General features: G+C 35.6%; 2 protein-coding genes and 1 pseudogene across 4 annotated transcripts in view; 2 read left to right on the forward strand and 1 right to left on the reverse strand.

Annotated features, from left to right (window-relative positions):
• Positions 1 to 15236, reverse strand: part of SCRN3 (secernin 3) — a 33831-nt gene extending 18595 nt beyond the window's left edge. For 2 of the 3 annotated variants that reach the window (XM_025850042.2, XM_025850058.2), the window contains exons 1-5: positions 15028 to 15157; positions 13025 to 13194; positions 11275 to 11456; positions 10099 to 10298; positions 6773 to 6985 (exon numbers count right to left, since the gene is read on the reverse strand). In XM_025850042.2, the coding sequence (XP_025705827.1) occupies positions 6773 to 6985; positions 10099 to 10298; positions 11275 to 11456; positions 13025 to 13183 (754 nt within the window). In that variant the 5' untranslated portion in view covers positions 13184 to 13194; positions 15028 to 15157. The other variant, XM_025850050.2, reaches the window with a different exon arrangement.
• Positions 2856 to 3371, forward strand: LOC112807286 (U1 small nuclear ribonucleoprotein C-like; annotated as a pseudogene).
• A 21-nt stretch (positions 15237 to 15257) lies between the features above and the next one.
• The window catches only part of CIRSR (corepressor of RBPJ and splicing regulator), a 36405-nt gene continuing 27866 nt past the window's right edge, over positions 15258 to 23796 (forward strand). The window contains exons 1-2 of the mRNA XM_073882315.1: positions 15258 to 15422; positions 19955 to 20049. Of these exons, the coding sequence (XP_073738416.1) occupies positions 15351 to 15422; positions 19955 to 20049 (167 nt within the window). The 5' untranslated portion in view covers positions 15258 to 15350. The remainder of the gene's footprint in view (positions 15423 to 19954; positions 20050 to 23796) is intronic.

A 23796-nucleotide genomic window follows, 5' to 3' on the forward strand; every position in this document is an offset into this window, starting at 1 on the left:
TATATTAATAAACACGCAATTTGAAATTACAATTTTTCAACAAACATAAGAATGTAAGAATAATTAGACATATGAGAATATTTCTAATCTCACTAGTAAGAGATTTCTATTTTAAAATAATAACATGCCATTTCTGCTACAAAATTTATCAAGGCTGAACAAAAATAATATCCTATATTGATAAATATATTAGAATGGCACTCAGATATTGCTGATGGAAATTTAAATTGATGCAACTTTTCTGATGATCATTTTGGCAATGTTTTCAAAAGCCTTAAAACATGCATATATTCTTTGACCCTACATCCTACTTCTAGAAACATATTCTAGGAAAATAATCATGGATGGGAATATAAATAAGCTATAAGCATATTATGTAATTTTCAATAATGAAAAACTAAAAACAACCTAAATAGTGGGAAATTTGTTAACTAAATTATGATTCATACAACTAATCTTTACTATATGATGATTAAAATATAACCATATGGAAATAAACAAGATATCAAAATAACAGAAAATTATGCATCTGTCAAAAATATGAGAAAATTGGGACTATATTAAAATAGAATTATCTACATTATATATTGCTAACTAAAGAAAAGTTATATGCCAAAAAGTGTGTGTGGCATACTACCATTTCTGTAAAAAAAGAGAAAAAAATTATACATATTTGTTTCATTAAGTATATATTATCTCTGGAAGAATATATAAGGGGTTGCCTTTGGAAAAAAGAAATTAATATCTAGGGACAGGATAGAAGGAAATGACTTCACTGTGGATTTTGAATCATGCGAATATATTTCTATAAATAAAATAAGGTCATAGAATATTAAATGACATAGGAAGGAGTTCTGCTTTCAATTAGCTGAATAAGCTCCTATCAGACCAACCCTCCCTTAAATAACAATAAACTTGGGACAAAATATAGACTACCTGAAGGTTCTTTACAGTGAACAAAAGCAGGAAAATTCTGGAGGGAGACATATGGAAGATGGGATGAAGCACAGGATAAATTTCCTATTTTTGTTTTGGCTTTAGCCCAAGGGAAGGCCTCCGTCAACACTGTGCAATATTGTGCAAGTATTTACAGAAAACCTTGGGCTTTCTGGCCTGAAGAACTAGAGGTCAACCACAGGTACTAGAAAGTGAAGGAAGAATCCCATAAAAGATAGAGAGGAAAACCCCCAAATTCTGTGCAAAAACCAAACAACAAAAAAACCTGCCCAAATTCCCATCTGTGTTGTGAATCAGCATGTGGGGCACACTGCAAGCAGCACAGCTAAAGATAAAAGAACTGAGCTGAAATTTGAGCTGCCCACCAGTAGAATCTGCAGGTTGAGTACAACCAGTTAAACTGTCTAACAGACAACTGTCAAGAGTTATTCCTTTTTAGGTGAGTTTTGGTGGCTTGTGGCTTTCAAGGAACTAGTTCATTTCCTCAAAGTTTATAGTATTTCCCCGTTATCCTCCTAATGCCGGTAGGGTAGATAATGATATTTCTTTACCTGACATATAACTTGTGTTGTCTTCATTTTTTTCTTGGTCAAGCTTTCTAGGGTGTATCAATTTTATTGATCTTTTCAAACAACCAGGTTTTAGTTTGATCAATATTCTCCATTGTTTCATTTTCAATTTTATTGATTTCTGCTCTTATCTTTATTATTTCCATCCTTTTCCTTGATTGGGATTTTTGTTTGTTCATTTTTGGTTGGTTTTTTGTTTTGTTTCTTGAGGTGAAAGTTTAAGTTTATATTGTTAAGTTTATATTAAGTTTATATTTATATTATATTAATTTCTTATTATCAACTATAAGCATTAAATGCTATAAATTTCCCTGTTAGCACTACCTTTGCTGCATCCCACAAATTTTGGTATATTCATTTTCACTTCATTCCCCTCAAAATATTTTCTAATTTCCCTCGAGACTTCTTTTCTGACCCACTGGTTAAAAATGTGTAATTTCCAAGTATTTGGGGGACTTTGCAGATATCCTTCTATAATTGATTTCAAATTTAATTTCATTATCACCAGAGATCATACTTTGTTATGTTTCTTCTAATTTGGTAAGATTTGTTTTATGACCCAGGATATGGACAACCTTGGTGTATGTTTGATGTGCACTTGAAAAGACTGTGTATTACATTGTTGTTGGGTGGAGTATCCTATAAATAATGGATTAGATATACCAGTGGTTGATGGTATTGTTCAGTTTTTTTATATCCTTGCAGATTTCCTGTCTAGTAGTTCTTCTGATAACTGAGAAGTATTGAAGTCTCCAATTATAATTGTGAAATGGTCTATTTCTCTTTTCAGTTCTATCAGTTCTTGCTTCATATATTTGGAAGCTTTGTTGTTAGATGCATATACATTTACCATGGAGACATAATAATCCCATTAAAATGACCTTTTTTGATTATGTAGTATCCCTCTTTCTTCCTGATAATTTCTTGCTCTAAAGTCTAATTCATCTAATATTTATATAGCCAGCCCAGCTGTCTTTTGATGAGTGTTTACAAGATATATCTTCTCCCATCCTTTTACTTTTCACCTTAAGTTAGTTATTTATATATAGCAATAGCTGAGTCTTGTTTTGTTTTTTAAATTCACTTTCACATGCTCTTTTAATTGGTGTGCCTAGAACATTTATACTTATACATATGTTGGAATTCAGGTCTACATTATATTGTTTGTTTTCCGTTTGATCCTTCTGGTTTGTTGTTCCTCCATTTCCCCTTTCTCGCCTTATTTTTGAATATTTTCTTAGTACTCTATTTTAATTTATCTGTTCAACTTTTTTCTATATCTTATTATGTAGCTTTTTAAAAAGTTGATCTAGGGGCCTGCAGAGCAACATGCCTAAGTTTTATTACGACTACTGTGACACATACCTCACCCATGACTCTCCATCTGTGAGAAAGACACACTGCAGTGGAAGGAATCACAAACAGAATGTGAAAGACTACTATCAGAAATGGATGGAAGAGCAGGCTCAGAGCCTGATCAACAAAACAACCGCTGCATTTCAACAAGGAAAGATACCTCCTACTCCATTCTCTGCTCCTCCTCCTGCAGGGGCAATGATCCCACCTCCCCTCAGTCTCCCGGGTCCTCCTTGCCCTGGTATGATCCCAGCACGCCATAGGGGGGCCCTCCCATGATGCCAATAATGGGCCCTCCTCCTCCTGGGATGATGCCAGTGGGATCTGCTCCTGGAATGAGGCCACCTATGGGAGGCCACATGCCAATGATGCCTGGGCCCCCAATTTTGAGACCTCCTGCCCGTCCCATGATGGTGCCCACTCGGCCAGGAATGACTCGACCAGACAGATAAGAAGAGACAGGAACCTCTTTATATTCATTTTATATTACTTGTTCTACTTCACCAGGAGATCATAGTACTGTGACTCTAGGTGTTTTCCCAGGACAAGGAAGACTTGCTCCCCCTTCCTATCAAAGAGAGAATAGTTTTTGCCAGGGAGTAGTGGGACAAAAAAAAAAAAAAAAAGAGCAATTTTCATTTGTATTGTGAAATGTGAAAATAAAACTGTCAACTGTTGGGTGCCTGGGTGGCTCAGTTGGTTAAGCGACTGCCTTCGGCTCAGGTCATGATCCTGGAGTCCCGGGATCAAGTCCCATATCGGGCTCCCTGCTCGGCGGGGAGTCTGCTTCTCCCTCTGACCCTCTTCCCTCTTGTGCTCTCTATCTCTCATTCTCTCTCTCTCAAATAAATAAATAAAATCTTAAAAAAAAAAAACTGTCAACTGTTTTAGTTAAAAAAAAAAGTTGATCTAGGATTACAATATACATACTTAACTTTTCCATTTACTAGAATTAATATTTTAAAGCTTCAAGGAGCATGTAGAAATCTTACCACCATACAGGTCTCTATGTACTCCCCTCTTTATACTGAGGTAATTGTGTATCATAGGAAATGTAATGTTAGCTTATAACTGTCAGACATATTTTTAAAGTCTTAAGAGGAGAAACATAGTTATATTTACCCAGATATTTCTCATTTTTGTGGCTCTTCCTTCATTCTTAAATTTCCATGTTTCACTGTGGTATCATTTCCTTTATATCTAAAAAACTTCCTTTAAAATTTCTTTTAGATCAATCTATTGGCAACAAAGTCTCTTAATTCTCCTACATATCAGGATATTTTTATTTCTCCTTCATTCCTGAAGAATATTTTGGCTGAATATAGAATTCTGGTTTGACAGATCTTTTTAGAATTTTAAAAATGTTTCACTGCCTTTAGGCATCCATGGTTTATAATGATAAACTCGCAGAAATCATTTTTTTACCTGCATGTAATTTGTTTTTCTTTAGCTGCTTTCAAGACTTTTTTCTTTGTCTTTGGTTTTTAGCAATTTGTGCATTTAGGCATGGATTTGAGTTTATCTTGTTTGAGATTTCTACCTCTCCTGAATCTGTAAGCTTAAGTCTTTTGCCATTTTGACAAGGTTTCAGCCACTATTCAAAAATTTTTCTGCATCACACCATTCTCTCCTTCTGAGAATCTAATGACATAAATTTTAGACATCTGGGTACTATTGCATAGTCCCTAAGACCCTGTTCTTTTTGTTTGCTTGCTTCAACTTCTGTTGTTCAGATTAGACAATTTCTACTGATCTATCTTCATGTCCACTGACTCTTTCCTCTGTCATCTCCATTCTGCTATTGAGCCTACTGAGTTAATTTTTACTTTGGTATTGTGTTTTTCAATGATAAAATTTCTAATGAACTATAGATTCTAATTAAAAGGCAGAACTTATTAGAATGGTTTTAAAAAAGAAAAGATCAAACTATATGCTTTTTATAAGAAATGCACTGATAGTCTGAATACTGATAGTTTGAAAGCAAATGATAGGTAAGTATATGTCATGTAAACAGTAAGCAGAAGACTGGGCTAAAACTGACTTCAAGAAAATGATCATTACCATGAGAAATAATGTTTCATAAAGGCAAAAGGGCCAATTCACCAGGAAGACTTAACAATTATAAATGTGTATGTACTTAACAATAGAGCTTCAAAATACAAAGCAAAAACACACAATTCCATAAATATAACTTGAGATTTTCACACTCCTCTCTCATTAATATATACAATAATTAAAAAAAAATCAGTAAAGGCATAATGATCACAATATCCAGAAGGATCACATCCCTTAGTAGTGGTACCAAACCAGCCCTAGAGTAAAGGCTACTCTAGACCTATCCTAGAAAAGCTTAAAAACAGTTACTTAATTAATATAAGTCCAACACTCGTTAAAGGAATAAAACAAAATCCAGCACGCAACAAATAAAATCTACAATGTCTACTATCCAATTAAAAATTACCAGACACATGAATTAGCAGGAAAATTTGACGCTAAACCAGAAGAAAATCAGATCAACAGAAACAGATCCAGAAATTGCAGAGATAATGGAGTTAGCAGACAGTGAGGCTAAAACAGCTATTATAAAACAGGTATGTGCTGAATATGCTCATTGAAAAAAAACCATGAAAGTAATTAATAGAGAAATGGGAAATATACACAAAAAGTACCAAATGGAACATATAGAGATAAAAAACATAATAACTGAAATGTAGTATCACTAGATGAGATTAACAGCAGATTAGATAATGCAGAGGAAAGGATCAGTAAACTTGAGGACATAATAGAAACTATCCATAGTAAATGTAGAAACTACATCCTTTTATCTCAGTGTCCACATAACTTAAATGTTTTCAATGGCAGTTACATGTAGATTCATTATGGCAAATTTCTCATTTGGATAGGAAATTTGAGTAAAATCTGAATATCTATCATATCAAATATTCACATAGTGACTATAGAGACACAGGTATGCTGAGATCCTGTGGGATTTACTGGTTCAACTAGTGTTTGTTTCTCAGCACAGCACAGGTAGCTCCAGCTGAGCCTACCAAATACATTTAGCTTCGAGTTCAATCTCTCACCAGAGACTGTGCTGACCCATAGCCTGAGACAACAGACAGCTGAATTCCAGGCTGGGACTCTGGGAAGGGAGCAGAATTGCATTTTTCAGATTCATAATCTTGGTAAGTAGTCCAGTTCCTGCTCCCCAAATAAGTCTTCACCTAGACACCGACCTTCTCATGGATGTTAGAACTATCGTTTAAGGCTTATATCTGGTCCAGAATCCCCTCTTTGATACAGATAGGAGAACTATATGAGGAAGAGACACCTCAAATCTTGCCAACACTATGGGTTCTCTCTTCATTTTTGGTAGTTGGTGATTTCCTTTTCTTGTGTTTGACCTAACTATATATATCCTTAATGTTTAAATATTTTATTCAGTATTTCTAGAATTGAGGAGAAGAGGGAATTCTTACATCTGCTCACTTAAAATTCTCAACTAGTTCTAGATACAACTATTTTAGTAAGAAAATAACCAAGAGTATTATCAAAAGACAGATTAAAGAAACCCGTCTCCATATTCCAATAATTTCTGAGAAGAAAAATAATCCCAATTTTGTTTAAGAATATTAGTAAAAACTGAAAAAAGGGGTCTGAGGATTGTGAATCTGAACCTGTCGTTCAAAAAGTATTATTATCCTCTCAGAATTATATAGCACTTCACTCATCTCAAGAAAAAAAGCTTATATTAGTTTATAAAATTTCAGTTTAATAAAACTGTATCTTCACTAAGAATAATTCCTTCAAAACCAGATTTTATCATACCCACATTATACCCAGGCAGAATATAATTTTTCATTCTGATATTATTTCAGTGATAAAATTACCTTTGTGTTTATTCAGAAGCTTGTAGCCTTCACAGTATCTGCCTGGTGAAATCATCATCTTGGCTGTGTCAAGATAAGAGTATGTTGCAGCAAAATCAAACTCCTTTTTACCATCCCACCAACCTTTCTGCTTAGCATAGTTTCTCATGTCTGGATGTTCCCGATCAATCTTGATTGTTATAGAAAGCTGATTAGAAATATTACGAACTCCCTCTATTTTCAAAGAAGAAGAGGGGAAGGGAAAAGAAAAATTGCATTTAACATGTTATATTTATCTGTACATTATGATTCTTAATCACTATTTAAAATGCGAATATAGACTTCTAAATTTTGTACCATGCACATCTCATCTATTACATACTCAAAAAGATAAATAGGGGTGCTTGGGTGGCTTGCTCAGGTAAGTGTCTGACTTTTGATTTCAACTCAGGTCGTGATCTCGGGATCATGAGACAGACCTGCATCGGGCTTTGCGCTGGGTGTGGAACCTGCTTAAGATTCTCTCTCTCCCTCTCCCTCTGTCCCTTCTACTCCCCTCTGCTCTGCTTGTGATCTTACTCTCTCCCTCTCTCTCCCCGCCTCTAAAAAGATAAATGAATTATTTTAATTAAACTTTTTAAACTTTTTATTTTGAGATAATTGTAGATTCACATGCAGTTGTAAGAAGTAATACAGAGATCCTGTGTACCCGTTACACAGTGTCCCCCAATGGTAACATCTTGTATAATAGCACAGCTAAACTATTGGTATTGATACAGTCAAGATACAGAATATTTCCATCTCCACAAAGATCACTCACGTTGCCCTCCTATGGGCACACCCACTTATCTACCCCCACTAAACCCTCATTAAACCCAGGCAACCACTAGTCTGTTATCCATTTCTATTACTGTCATTTCAAGAATATTACACAAATGAAATCATATGGCATATAACCTTTTTTTTCTTTTCTCACTTGACAGCATTCTCTAAAGATTGATCCAGGTTATTACATATATCAATAGTTCATTCCTTTTTATTGCTGAGTATTATTCCATGGTATATATCAGTTTGTTTAACCATTCACAAGTTAAAGGACATCTGGGTTGTTTCTAGTTTTTGGCTATCATGGAGAAAGTTGTTATAAATATTTGCGTACAGGTTCTTGTGTGAATGTAAGTTTCTGAGATAAATGCAAGATTGCAATTGCTGGGTGGTATGGCAGTTGTGTATTTAGTTTTTTTAAAAAACTGCCAAACTGTTTTCCAGAGTAGCTACACACTCTTACCAGCAATGATTAAGTGATCCAGTCTCCACCTTCTCACCAGTGTTTAGTAGTGTCATTTAAAACATTTTAACTCTTTTGATATAAGTACAGAGATAGCTCATTGTGGCTTTAGTTTGCATTTCCCTAATAGCTAATGATATTGAACATTTCATGTGCTTTTTTGACACCTGTATATCCCTTTAGGTGAAATGTATCTTCCTGTCTTTTGCTCATTTTTCTGGTTGGATTGTCTTTTTACTGTTGAGTTTTGAGATTTATTTATTTGACAGAGAGAGACACAGCGAGAGAGGGAACACAAGCAGGGGGAGCGGCAGAGGGAGAAGCAGGTTTCCTACTTAGCAGGGAGCCCGATGTGGGGCTTGATCCCAGAACCCTGGGATCATGACCTGAGCCGAAGGCAGACCCTCAATGACTGAGCCACCCAGGCGCCCCAATAAATAAAATCTTAAAAAAAAAAACAGATCTAATAAAATTTTTTAAAAAAAGAATAACAGTCTGCTAAGCAGAAATCAATTAAATTACTCTAACAAAGTCATCCTTGGGATATTCTCACTACAAAAACTAGAATAACATCATGATAGAATCAGACAGGGAAGAGGAGTTTTCCATCTAATAGATAATTCACTAAAATTTAATTATGTAGTTCTTGGGCTCATTTAGCAATAGGAAGAGAAACCAGTTGGAAAAGTTAATCTACAACTGGATGATTACACTCAATGAAGGTGTTCATTTTGAATGGCTAGTAGGGCTATCTTTCTCAAGAGAATACATTTATTCATTTCTCTCTTGCATTTAGCACACTTAATAAAATAAAGAGTGCTAGTGGTACAATCAGGCCAATTATAAAGTAAGAAAATAGTCTAAATTCAATTTTATATATTATACAAAATAAAAACAGGCAAAATATAAAATAAAATGTCATCAAAACAATTGGCAAGAACTTATTTTGAAAAATAATATCCAAATCCTCCAAAGTGCAAGGCTACCTTCATGAAGACTTTCTGAATTTCTCCAGCCCACAACGACTTTTCCTTTCTCTAAATGTTCACATCATCTATGTGCCTGAATCATTCAGGCATTTAATATTTTACATGTGCAAATTATCTCTCCTGTAAAACTAGGAGATCCAGGAGGTAAGTACATAGAAGGTACATGATCATGCTTGAGTACAAGGCTGTAACTCTAATGAAAGAATATTGAACTGAGAGTCAGGATGGAAAGATTTAAATTCTAAGTCTTTCAATCGCTGCCTCAAGTAAAGCACTTCATTCACATCTCCAGATTTCGTCACTTGAGAAATGAAAGGAATATATGGTCACAAAGAAACCATGAAAAAAATGCATGCAAAGCATCCTAAAACAATCAAATTGTTATTTTACTCAATATTTACTCTTTACTATTGTATCAACATATTCTTTCCAGCCACTAACTGACAGATACTAATCCCCAGGAGCACTCCCCCTTTCTCACCTCCATATCCACAGGCAATAAAATGTTTGAGTTCACCCCAAAGTTAAAAGAGGAAGAAATGGCACGGGGTTATTAAGAAGCAGAAAAGTACTAAAACAGGGCACCTGGGTGGCTCAGTTGGTTAAGCGACTGCCTTCAGCTCAGGTCATGATCCTGGAGTCCCAGGATCGAGTCCCGCATCGGGCTTCCTGCTCAGCAGGGAGTCTGCTTCTCCCTTTGACCGTCTTCCCTCTTGTGCTTCCTATCTCTCATTCTCTCTCTCTCTCAAATAAATAAATAAAATCTTTAAAAAAAAGTACTAAAACAACCAAGAGATGCAGCACAGAAAATATATACAGGTTATATAAAATTAATATCATAATATGGAAAAGAGAGAACACTTTTTCTCTTTTTCAGAAAAGCCCCTTGTAGTGCTCTTTCACTGTTAACATTCTTTCAAATTTTTTCATTTCCCTGAAGTTCAACCCTTCATTGCACTGGATTATAAATCTTGAGAAACAATTAAATGCAATGTCTGCAGTTAAGGGGGTTATTTTATTAATTATAAGACAAATTAAAAAAAAAACAAATCATGAAAAGTTGTCCATACCTCGTACTTTTTCTGCAGCCCAGTACTTCCCTGCAGTCTCCAGAATCCAGGCTTCATTCCTATCAGCTATCAGGAAACTATTGTGATAGCTAAATACCATCGTACTCTCTGAACAATTTCCACCCTGGCCATATTTTTCTAATAGATCAACAATGACATTGAGGGCTTTTTCAGCTGTATCAGCTCTTTCAAGGCCAAGTCTAAAATAAAAATATAAAAGTTCTCAGATTAAAATAAATTTCCATCATTTCTCTTAAATAATTTCATGCACATGAGATTTTTTGTTTATATTCAAAGCAAAAACTCTTTCAAGTTAATGGATAAACTGAAATCCAACTTCTAAGCCATTCCTTCCGAAGTCAGTTTGGAATCATGAAAACAAAGTCTTTGGAATCATAGATCAATGTCCAACTATAAAATGAGGATAATAATATATAGCCCATGAGGTTACTGTGAGAATTAATTAAGGTCTGATAAAGTATGTTAGGTACTTCATATAATTCACATAAATGAATCATAATTTTCAACTCCTTTCCTTCTCCCAATTAATGATCTTTGAGTCTGCAAATTACATGCATATATAAGCATATTTTGGAAATACTGCAGGTTCAGTTCCAGATCACTGGAATAAAACGAATATCACAAAAAGCGAGTCAAATGAATTTTTTGGTTCCCCAGTGTATATAAAAGTTATGTTCACACTATACTATAGTTTATTAAGTGTGCCACAGCATTATGTCTAAAAAAACAATTACATACTTTAATTTAAAAATACTTCCTTGCTAAAAAAATGCTAACCATTATCTGAGCTTTCACCAAGTTATAATCACTAATTACAGATCACCATAACAAATATAATAATAATAAAAAGTTTGAAATATTGTGAGAATTACCAAAATGTGACACAGAGACACAAAGTCCGCAAATGCTGCTGGAAAAATGGTGCTGATACACTTGCCTGGCATAACATTGCCACAACCCTTCAATTTGTAAAAACTGCAATATCTGTGAAGTGCAATAAGGCAAAGCATAATAAGATGAGGTGTGTCTGTACTCTGAAGCATTTTAACACAAACTATAAAGTATCAATGTCCAAAATATGGGAAAAATAGGAAAATAAAACTTATAAGAGTGTTAGACAAGTTCTATACTGAAAAAATATAATTAAAAAATAACCTGACAAGGTCCATGCCCAGTAGTGCCTCTTCATCACAAACTTCTTCTCTTCCCCAGACAGCTTCATTCCCAATGCAAACTCCATGCTCATTGGCTCCCATTTCTGCCCCCCATAACCAAGCTGGGCGACTAAGGACAACAGCATATGTTTCAGGAACTTGATCAATTTCTATGTAAGTACACTGTAAAGAAAATCATAGCAACAACTATAAAACCAAAAAAGAAAAAGTTATCAAGTTTCAGAATCTTACAAATCAAGCAGAAGACATGCCCATTATGAAATAAAGTATAACTAACTTAAAATTTTCTATAATAAATTATTACCCTTAAAATATCTTCAGAATTGACCCTAAAGCTTTTATTCATTCAAATATTTATTAAGCATCTCTTACTACAAAGCACTCTGCTAAGAGATATATTAGTTATAAAGATGAATCAGATACAGATCTTGCTTTTGAGAAACGAAGACTTTTACACTAACTAAAATACAACAAAAATGTAAAGTGTAAGGGCCATTAAGAAAAGTAAAAGTGAGGTGTTAACGCAAGCTCAGGAGAGAGAGTTTCTAGTTGTGAAATCTTGAAATATTTTGTAGAGGAAGATGTATTCAGTTGAAGCTTAAAGGGAATGAATCTCAATCTCAATGTTCAGTATTTCTTAATTAGTGACATAAGTCCCATATGGTAGCCCTTATATACAAGAGAATTGCTATAGAAGCCTATGTAACCTGTGGAAATCACCCATCTGGTGTGATGGGTGTACATATTTTTAATATATATATATATATGTATATATATATATATATATATACTGTAGTATAAAGTAGTATAGTAGTAGTATAAAGAATCAGAACCACTGGTTTACAGAATAGGAGAAATTTAAACATAAAGAGAGAAAGTGGAAATGGATCTAAAATGAATAGTCTTGCAAAAGAAAAAAAAAGGCCTGTATACAGAAAACATCTAATATTTAATATATTTTAGTATTAGAATAGCAACAAAATGAAATCTGAAAAATACATAACAGCAATAAAAGCATAATGTGAAACGTTTTAAGTTCCATGTTGAATGGATTTTTAATAATTTTTAAAGGATCCTTTAACTAATGTGTATACTACCAAATGGACTGCATAAAATGCATGTTAATAGTATTATCACAGGGCCCCATAAGCCTTTTTTAATGATAAAACTGTTACTTCTAGAGACTGGAATGACTTTCTCTATTCTATACCAATCAGAATACTTTCTGTCCATCAAACTCCAGCTGAAACCCCAGCTCCTGGTGAAGACTTCCTTGATTCTCTAGTCTGAATTAACTGCTCCTTCTCCACTGCTGTCACAACTTGTTGCTCTTACTTAAATTTAGCATTTAAACCACCCTACTTTATAATAGGGTTAGTTACATACACATCCTATTCCTCTACTAGACCCTAAGCTCCTGGAAGACAGAACTGGTCTTGACAGCACGCTTTAAATCTTTGCCCTATTTGACATGCTTGTGTATGATAAACATTCAAATATTTGATCAAAGAATTAACAATTATTTTTATTGTTATTTCAGCTTCCTCCAAATCATTGAAATATAAGACCAGAAATCTAGTTCTGACTCAAATTATTTTTCAAATTTAAATCCTTGAATTTTTAACTTCTATAGTCCCTGCCAAATAGCTAGGTAATTATTTTTTTTAAAAAAGCTGTTTATGATATTTTTTAAAGAAAACTATTGCTAACAAAACATGTACTTCACCCACCTGAAGATGTTCTCTCGGGTTATCATGAACTGCAGCAGGAAAATAAACTACTTCCTGTACTTCATCGCACAATCTATCTGAATTTTTCCCAAAAATAATCCCGTTACCAACAGTTGCTGGAGGTAATGCCACAAAAGTATCACAGGAACAAGGTTCCATTTTTTAAAAAACTAAAAAACATATAGAAGATTCAAAATAAAAGGAGAAAAACATTTTTAGTACATACAAAACAAAGAATTTTACTTGATGACCAATGGATGTTATTGCCATACCTAATAAAGGGTGTTCGTTAAAGGTTAAACTTTATACTGTACTACAAAAATCAGAAAGAAAACGACTTGGGAATGAATCCTGTACTACGAGAATCAGTAAGAACATAGCAATGACCAGTATCTTCTTCTAGTCTATAGGTCAAATTTATCCTCTAAGATCTTTCTCTCCTGAAGTCTTCCCTGAATCTCCTTTCACTATTTCCATATTTGGGAAGCCTGCATTTTACTGCTATGAAGACCATATCTGTGTACACATACAAGTTTCCATATCTGTGCACATACATGAGTCTCCTTCTGGATAGTAAGATCATTGAGGGCTGGGAGTACACTTTATTAATCTTTGTATTCTCATCCCCTGAACTTATGAAAAGTCCCAATATTTCCTCAAACAAGAAGAACACACTCAGAATATAATGCTGAGCTGGAGAAGAATACACAGATTATAATACTGAGACGACTAAAATTTTTAAAAACTCACTGAATCAGACAAATACAAAAACATTGTTTTTGTTGATATTTCCAGGAAGAAGTTCACATACATAACTTGTAAATCCTGATTGCAGAATTTAGTATCAACATTGTGTCTTCATTTGTAATTTGGAAAATCTTAAATCCTCAATTTTGGTAGAATATATTTGCTTCCAGAATGGACATACTTTTTTTGAGTTTCCTGCTTTCCTTTATTTTATAATGCCCAAACTTTAGGATGGCTTTATACAAATAAAGGCTAGCAATTTAAAAACAGAACATAAATCTAATAAATGTTTCATTAAAAAATCAAAATGACTCAAGTAAGAAAGAAACACCTTTAGCCTGAATTCTTAAGACTTGTCTCTTTTCCTCAGCTATGGATAGTTCCTCAGTTACACGATAGCTGCTGTTCTTTTCTGTGTGAATTCCAACCTTTAGGTCCTGGATCGCCTTTTCTTTGTGTTCCAAAATTATTTCTACCACTGCATATCCTCGGCAGGCTATTTAATCCCTATCTAAGCCTTCTGTCTCGTTGGTAAATATCTCAGGAGGCTGTTATTAGAATTTAATAAGACAATGTGTAAAGCTTTTTTGCATAGTGCCTGACACATATCAGACACGCAAAGAAAGCTGTTATAGTTATTATTGGACAGAAGAGTAAATTTCTCACAAAAGGTTTATTCTTGCTATCACACCCACTGCCTCCCTGAGAGAGGACTGGGTTGGTGGATCCCCTACAGCGGTAGCAGCCACGTTCCTTGAAAACCCTGGAGTCTCAAGGGCCGTCAAGCTGCACTAGATGATCAGTGCTGTCTAACTGGCGTCCTACGAGAAGCTAAGGAAACATGCCCCCTAGTTAGGAAAACACCTAGCCCACTTAGAAAGGGAAGGTTTGAGAGTCTTTACGAACTCCTAGTACGCATTCATCATTCAACAAATGTTTATGAACATCTTTCTCAGCCAGACACCGTACAGCTGGTAACAAAATATAATCCTCGCTCTCGTGGAGTTGGCATTCTATTTTATGCTTTAGTTCACCAAGAGCTTTCAGAAACATCACATCGTTTGATCCATACGAACGTACTACAGTTTGGGCGAGAATTACTGTTTTCACAACGCAGACGAGAAAATCGGTGCGGAAAACTTCATGGAACCCGAGTCAGAGTCCACAGACTAAAGGGCTCGAACCTCAAACACCCCTTCCCACCCAGCACACACTCCACACCCCCGCTGGCGGCGCTCAGCCCGCCGCCCGCTCACCTCAGACCCGGGGCACCTCCCACAGCCCCTCGGTCCCGCCCGTGCGGCCCCTCGCGGCTGCCCACTTCGCACCTCCGCTACGCACGCCCCTCTCCCGTTCACGCCCCTCCCCCATTCACGCCCCTCCCCCCGGCCCCAGGACCTACCCTCAATGAAAGGGGGAAGGGCGTGCTGGGGTAGGCGGAGGCTCTAGTCGCCGGAAGCTGTCACCTTTGACCGCGGAAGTTCCCTCTCCCCCTGGCGGCGCAGTTCCGGTTAGGAGGCAGTGTTTGTTTACGTTGTTCACAGGTCTAGCGGCTACCTTCCCCACCTTAGGCTTTAGGATGGGGAAGTCTTTCGCCAATTTCATGTGCAAGAAGGACTTTCATCCCGCCTCCAAGTCCAATATCAAAAAAGTAAGTAAGGGGAGCAGGGGAGGGTTCTGGCCCTTGGCTTCTGGGTTCCCAGGGGCTGCTGGAGGTGAAAGTGGTGGTGTCTCTGGGATTCCTGGGACAGTCACCTCTTCCCCAGGCCTAAAGCCCTGATCTTCTCGCCCCTTCTCCGCTGAGAAACTCGCTGACAAAGCTGGCCCTCGACGCCTATTCTACATCAGCCAGAAGACGGGCAGCCTTCGTCTGCTCGGTCGGCTTGTCAGCTAGAATGTAAATCTTTAAGATATGAAGAAGTCTGATCATAAGGTTCCTCATTACTTCCTCAGCTGCTTCTGGTTCCCAGAGATCGTGGCTTCTGAGCTCTGCCATCCTGTCCAAAGATGATTCCCTGTTTATTTAAGATAACTCTTAAAAGGGAAATAAAGTCACCTCTTGCTTCCTCTTTTTATCCCACCTAGTCATGTAGCGTCTGTCTGATGACCTCTTTGAAGTTTGGCTATTTATTTTACTATTTTTTAATTGAAGTATACACAGTGTTACATTAGGCTCAGATACACGACGACGTTTGGCTTTATTTTTGTATTTGCTTATATTTTTTAAAGTAATCTCCACACCCAACGTGGGGCTCGAACTCACGACCCCCGAGATCAGGAGTCACACGTTCTGCGACTGAGCCAGCCAGGCGCCCCCGTTTTGGCTTTTTAAATCGGTTACAGGCATACTCGGTTCAGTACAGAAAAACCGTGCTGAATAGTAGGACAGTGGAAAGCAAGAGTGGTGAAGTAGGAAAAGTCTGACCTTGGAAACAGACCTGGATTCTAGTTATTTCAGCACAGTCACTTTTAGCCCTGAGACCTTGCACAAATATTTAATATCCCTTATCCCCATTTCCTAATCTGTAAATTTAAAATGACCAGTATCCGTTACCTTGCCTTGAGAAATTGTTTTGAGGACTAAATAGGATGGTGTATAAAGGTTTTGAAACAATGTACCACCTAGCATGGGCCCACCACATAGAGGAATTGCCCAATAAAATGCTAATTGCCTCTACACACAAACTTATTTGTAGCCTGACCCTAAAATACATGTGTTACCCAGAGCTTCATCCTTGGCCTGTGGCTTACTTTATATGCTTTTCCAGACAGCCACATCCAATTTCATCGTTTTAACTACTCCCTCTCTACTCCCGACTCTCAAATCTACATTCTAAGTTTTCTCGCCCTAGCTTAAGGCACCTCTAGACAACTATATACTAGACAGTGTCATCTTCGTATATTACAGGCATCTCAAACTCAGCATATCTGAAATGGATATATTTTTCATCCTAAATCTGCTCTTCTTTTTATACTTCCTATCTCATATTAGTAGGAAATAGAGGTAGTAACACAAATCCATCCTGACACCGAAGCCAGAAATTTCAAGATTCCATCACTCCTTTATCTAGGTAGCTAGTAAATTCTCTTTGTCTTACCTTCCAAATATCTCTTGAATTCATCTCTCCTCTTTGTCTCTACTGCCTGTTTCTTAGCTTAGACCCTCATCATCTTCCACCTAAACTGTTAAATTTCCTAAGAGGTTTTTGTTTTTTTGGTTTTTTTTACTCCAGTCTTGACCCCTCTTGACTCCATTCTCTATATAGCCATGAGAATAATATTTTCTTAATTTGGCAGTTTTATTGAGATATAATTCACATACCATACAATCACCCACTTAAAGTGTACTATTCAGTGATGTTTAGTATATTCTCGGATTTGTGCAGTCACCACCACAAACAATTATAGAACATTTTCATCACCTCCCACAAAAAACTGTGTCTGTTAGTAGTCACTCTCCTTTTGTTCTTAACCTTCCCTGCTCTCCCTCCCTAGGTAACGACTAACTTCCTTTCTGTTTCTGTAGGTTTGCCTATTCTGGACATTTCCTATAAATGGAATCATGCAATATGTGGCCTTTTATGAATCGTTTCTTTTTCTTAGTATAAAGTTTTAGAAGTTCATCCATGTGGTAGAATGTATCGGTATTGTATTCCTTTTTATTGCTTAATAATTCCATTGTATGAATATAGCACATTTTATTTATCCATTTATTGATGAATATTTGGGTTGTTTCCATAGAGTAGTCTTTTTAAAACACAATTCTGATCTCTTTTGGCTCCTTATTAAAATACTACAGGATTAAGTCCTAGTTATCTAACTTCAGTTTATTTTTCCTTCTTCATCCCCTATTGCTGTTCTTCCTCAGATTTTATACTCCAGTAATATCAAACTACTTAATTCCTATTTTACACATTTGGGCCTTTGAGTTGTTCCCTCTACTGGTAATATCTTACCCTGTTTTTTCCTTGGCAAAATTTTGATCCTCTTCAAAACCCTGCTTAACATGTATGAAATTATTTATGTATGGTGTTATTTGTTGAAGCAGAGTTTATAATGGCAAAATATTGGAAATTACTTAAATGCCCATCAGTACAGCAGGAGATTAATTAAATAAATGATGGGATAGCTCCACAGTGGAATGATATTCAGCCTGTCCTCCCCCGAAACCAGGAAAGCTTTTATTTACTGATCTAGGAATGATCTCCATGATATTCGGTTTTACTTTATGCATATTCTGTGTGCATGTATGCAGTATATGTTACCATTTATGAAAAGAGTGTGTATGTTTGTTTTATATATGTATATACATATATGTGTAATTTTATGTATATATGCATTAGAACATCTTTAGAAAGATTATAAGAAATTATAACCTTGGCTACCTATGAATATAGTTACTTAATTTAAAAATTAACCTCTAGAGGTGCCTGGGTGGCTCACATGGTTGAGTGTCCAACTCTTGGTTTCAGCTCAGGTCACAGTTTTGGGTTCGTGAGATTGAGCCTCCTGTCAGGCACCGCGCTCAGTGGGGAGTCTGCTTCAGATTCTCTCTCCCCCCTCTCTCTAAAATAAAATAAATAAGTCTTTAAAAAAAATTAACTTCTAAAAACCAAAACTTGCTAGAAAGCATTCCATTATACCAGACTTCCTCCTGTCCTCTAATCACTATCTTGTTCTGTTTATCTTGGGCATATTTCTTTTATCCTGATATCAAACTTTATTATTATTTACACAATTCATTTTTCTTATTATGAAATAGCTTAAACATACAGAAAAGCTATATAATTTTTATTAGATTCTGAGCATTTTGAAGGCAAAAGTGTGTTTTATTTTTATTCCAGTCCATGGTACTCAATATGTATTTAAGCTCTTGAGCAATTGAGACTAATAAATAACTTTGTAAAATCTAGAGCTTTAAAGAAATGGTATTCTTTTAGAAATAATATCCTATTCATTTGAATATTATTAATGTGTTATTCTACCAGGCAGTGACACCCTGAATATATTTGTTGCAGCTGTTTTCATTTTGAGCTACAGTGAAAATTCCAAATGTGCTTTTTATTGCCTATTCCAAGTATAGGGATTTTTTTTGTTCTATAACATTACATTGGTAAGTATGAAGTCAGTGGAAGAAACTTTCAGGAAACTTGTACCAAAAGAAATTTCTGGTATATGCTGTCCCTGAAGAATTCTCTTTTCATTTCTGTTTTTGCTTTTATTTCCATATGAATTCCTTGTCCACATCTAAAACAGTGTCCCCTTAGAACCTTCCTATTTTATCACTACTAAAATACTGGTAACTACCCCTGTTTTGCTTCTAAAATTGAGTAATGGCAGTTTGTCCCACACCCTCCTCACCACACCTATCTGCCCCACAATTAATAATTATAATTTTATCAATGTAAGTATTTGTCCTCCAGTTTACCTTCTTAAAACTTAGCATGTTTGGAGAGAAAGTTCTGACTTGCTGTTTAGATTGAATGGTTGTCAAATACTGTGTCCTTTACTCTAAAAGCAGTAGGAAGGCATTGAAATCTTTTAAACCTAGAAATAACCTGATTAAGTATCCTTGAATAAGTTGTGTGAACTTTTTACCTCCACCACTTTTATGATTTTGAGGATTTCACATAGGGACACATTCAGCCTGTGGTGTGGTGCCCTTGAGCAACTCCCAAGACATTTGACGCATCTGTGTTGTCTCTGTTTCCTCTCTTGTCTCTTCCCTTTTTTCTACAATTACCTTTCAGTTTCTTTTCTTTTTTTCTTTTCCTTATCCTCCATTTCTCCTCTTTTGGAGTGTCTGTGTTACCCATTGGCATTGGTGGGCATTATTTATTCCTACTGGTTGTGCCCTAGACGTTTTCTAGACTAGACATGTTCCATATAGAAAGATGGTCATTCTCTTCTCTGAGATAACACAGAGACTCAGTGCAAGAAGCTGTTGTACCACAGGTGCTCAAAGTGGTTCTTAAGTTTGATATTTTTGCCTGAAAGTTTAGCTGTTTTGAATGACTAGATTTAAGGACCTATATCAAGGCACAAATCAGACTTTTTAGCTGGTATTTTGTGGTGATGTCATTATGGCCAAACAGGTTATGTTGTAAACTATGATAACATTTTATATTTTATTATAAAGAAAAGCAAACTTTTTATTTAACTTAAATTTTTTACTTAATCTAGGTATGGATGGCAGAACAGAAAATATCATATGATAAGAAGAAACAAGAAGAATTAATGCAACAGTATCTTAAAGAACAAGAATCCTATGATAATAGGTAAGAAATTCCACTATGCTAGTGGTTTTATTTGTGTGTGTATGGTTGGCTTTTTTTTTAATTCAATTAATTAACGTAATGTATTATTAGTTTCATAGGTAGAGGTCAGTGATTCATCAGTCTTGTATAATACCCAGTTCTCATTACATCACATGCCCTCCTTAAAGTCCATCACCCAGTTACCCCATCCCCCCACTCGCCTCCCCTCCAGCAGCCCTCAGTTTGTTTCCTATGATTGAGAGTTTCTTATGGTTTGTCTCCCTCTCTGATTTTTGTCATGTTTTATTTTTCCCTCTCTTCCCCTATGATCGTGTTTTGTTTCTTAAATTCCACATATCAGTGAGATCATATGATAATTGTCTTTCTCTGATTGACTTATTTTGCTTATATGCTAGGGTTTTTAGACTAATCAGTTGCATGAGAATGATCACTTATTAAATCATATATTAAATTAGTTTTTTTTGGATTGAATGCCCCAATGATAGGATTCTATTTCCTGTGTACCCTTTTTACTCTTATATCTATACATTGCCACTTTTTCCAACCTTACCCATAATTCACATAAAACATACATTGATGTGACTCTATATACAGTTTATGAGCAAATCCCAACTTAGGTAAAAGTTGGAAGAACAATGAAAGTCTATACTCAAACTACTGAGACAGCTTACAAAGATATTTCTTTAGCGTACACTGAAATGAAGAGATGCACAGGACACCTTCAAGAAGTAAAATGAAGTGTCTCTACTTGACCTACATGTCGTTGCTCTATTAATGGCAGGATCATAGCTAGAGTCCTTTATTGGTTTATTCCAGCATAGGACCTGCCCTTTATTTATTGTAATTTTATGTTTATATTAGCAAGTCTAACTCAAGCTGGTTGCTCTTGGTTAATCAAGCAGTGAATAGTGGTGCTTTAGTTATATAGACCATACTTTCTTCAGCTCATTTCTGTTTTTCATCAAAATATGGAATATAAGTACTACTAAACTGTTACTAAATATTCTCTTTAAAATATAGTATATTAGGAGTGAAATTACAGAAATAAAACTTTTTATTTTTATTTTTTTAAAAGATTTTATTTATTTATTTATTTGACAAAGAGAGACACAGCGAGAGAGGGAACACAAGCAGAGGGAGTGGGAGAAGGAGAAGCAGGCTTCCCGCTGAGCAGGGAGCCCGGTGTGGGGCTCGATCCCAGGACCCTGGGATCATGACCTGAGCTGAAGGCAGACGCTTAACAACTGAGCCACCCAGGTGCCCCAGAAATAAAACTTTTAGTTTCAATTAAGTACTTTTCTCACTAATTCTGTTTAATCTGGTTAACTTTTATTGAGTACCTTCCATGCAAGATAATAAATAGCAGGCCTTTTTGTTACAGGGGCTTATAAAAGTGTGATACATAGTTTGTCTCTGCCCCCAGGAATACCTACTAAGTATTACAGTTCAAAGCTGAATATAATAACTGATATATTAAAAACACAAATGTTTTAAAAACTATAGCATGCTAATGTAGGACAGAATAATAATTTGGGATAACAAAGTAAGACTTCATGAAAGAAGTGATATTTGAGCTGAACTATGAGGATTTAGATCTGTGGTTCTATCTGAAGACCATTATTGCCCCCCCACACACCCATGCCCTTGCCAGGGGACCTGTGGCAGTGTTTGGACACCTTTTTGATTGTCACAAATCAGAGGTTGGATGCTACCAACATCTAGTGGGTGGAGACTGGGGATGCTGCAAAACAACCTACGTTCAGAAAAAAACAAACAAAACAACCTATAGTATGCAGGACAGCCCCACACAGCAAAGAATGATCTGGTCCAAAATGTCAGTAGCATCACTGTTGAGAAACCCTGATTTACATATAGTAAAAGCTTATTAAAGATCACAGGGAAAGTAGAGAGGGTGTTCAGGGAAGCAGCCGATAGTTGAGTTGGGCTGATAAAGAGAGATAGTGGAAGTGGAAAAGTAGGTTTGCAACAGATTATATTGTTTATTCTTTTCTTTTTTTTTAATTAAGTAGGCTCCATTCCCAACATGAGGCTTGAACTCAAGACCCTGAGATCAAGAGTCGCATGTTCTACCAACTGAACCAGTCAGGCATCCCCTGTTTATTCTTTATCTTAAAAAAGAGTTACTTTATTCTAGGTATGGATGGCAGAACAGAAAATATCATATGATAAGAATTCTTATTCTTATTCTTATTCTCTTTGTAATTTAATATTTGAAGCTATACAAATATCCTGTTCTTCCTTGAACTATTGTTCACTAATTTAGCATTCACTGGTGGATATTGCCTGCATCAATTATTACTGTGGTATTCTAATCTATTCCTCTCATTCCTTCTACATTTTAAATTTTGAATTCCTGTGGAAAAAAGAATTTTCCCTTTCCCTCCTTTAGTTATTTATTTAATTATTTATTTCTATCAGTATGGACTCAGGTATTTATTTAATGGGTTATAATCCAATACTATTGTTACTTATTTTGGTGCCCAGATTGTTTCAGTTTTGGCCTTTGACTGCCCTACCAGCTTGGCACCTGTGTCCAGCCCCTGGTAACCACTATTTTACTTCCTATCTCTATGAATTTGCCTGTTATAGGTGCTTCCTATAAGTAGAAAAAAATATTTGTCTCTTTGTGTCTGACTTATTTCACTTAGCACAATGTGTTCAAGATTCATCCATATTGTAGCATGTGTCAGAACTTTTTTCTTTTTATGGCTGATTAATATTCCATTGTATGTATATACCATATTTTGTTTATCCATCCATCCATGGATATACACTCGAGTTGCTTCTGCCTTTTGGCTGTTGTGAGTAATGCTTCTGTAAACATTGGCATGCAAATATCTTATCTGTTTAAGCCCCTGCTTTCAGTTCCTTTAGGTATATACTTAGGAATAGATTTGCTGGATCATATAGTAATTCTGTATCTAGCTTTTAAAGGACCACCAAACTCTTCCATAGTAGCTGCACCATTTTACATTCCTACCAGTAATGCACAAGGGTTCCACTTTCTCCATGTCCTTGCCAGTGTTTATTATGTTCCTTTTTTTTTTTCCATAATAGCCATCCTAATTAGTATGCAGTGGTATCTCATGGTTTTAATTTATATTTCTCTATGGTTTATATTTATATTTTTCTAATAACTAATGATATTGAGCTTTTCATATGCTTGATTTTAACTTTTAAAATGGTGTTAATTTAACATATAATTTGTTAAAAGTGTATGTTGGCTTTAAGTATATATATTTACAGAGTTTTGGAGCCATCACCATAATCTAATATCAGAACGTTTTCATCATCTGAAAAAGAAATATTGTACCCGTTAGCAGTTACTTCCCATTCCCACATCCTGTCCCTCTACCTGTCAACCCTAAGTAACCACTAATTTACTTTCTGTCTCTGTAGATTTGCCTGTTCTGAACTTAGCATATAAATGGGATCATACATAGAAATGGTCTTTTGTGACTGGCTTCTTTCACTTAGTATAATGTTTTTGAAGTTCATCTATTTTGTAGCAGTATCAGTAGTTCATTCCTTTTTATTGCAAAATAATATTCCATTGTATGGATATAGATCTGTCATCCTTTTGCTCTCTTCCTTTTTTTTTTGCTCTCTTCCTTTTTTTTTTTTTACGGTTCTATATAAATTCCAATGGAAATAAGAGAAGAATTATAATTATGTAATATACCCTTTGTGATTGCCTTTTTCAAGTATAAGAGGAGATTCTATTCA

Source organism: Callorhinus ursinus, unplaced genomic scaffold (assembly GCF_003265705.2).
Source record: "Callorhinus ursinus isolate GAN/ISIS: 27379988/994484 unplaced genomic scaffold, GSC_fseal_2.0 scaffold2, whole genome shotgun sequence".
Classification (NCBI taxonomy): domain Eukaryota; kingdom Metazoa; phylum Chordata; class Mammalia; order Carnivora; family Otariidae; genus Callorhinus; species Callorhinus ursinus.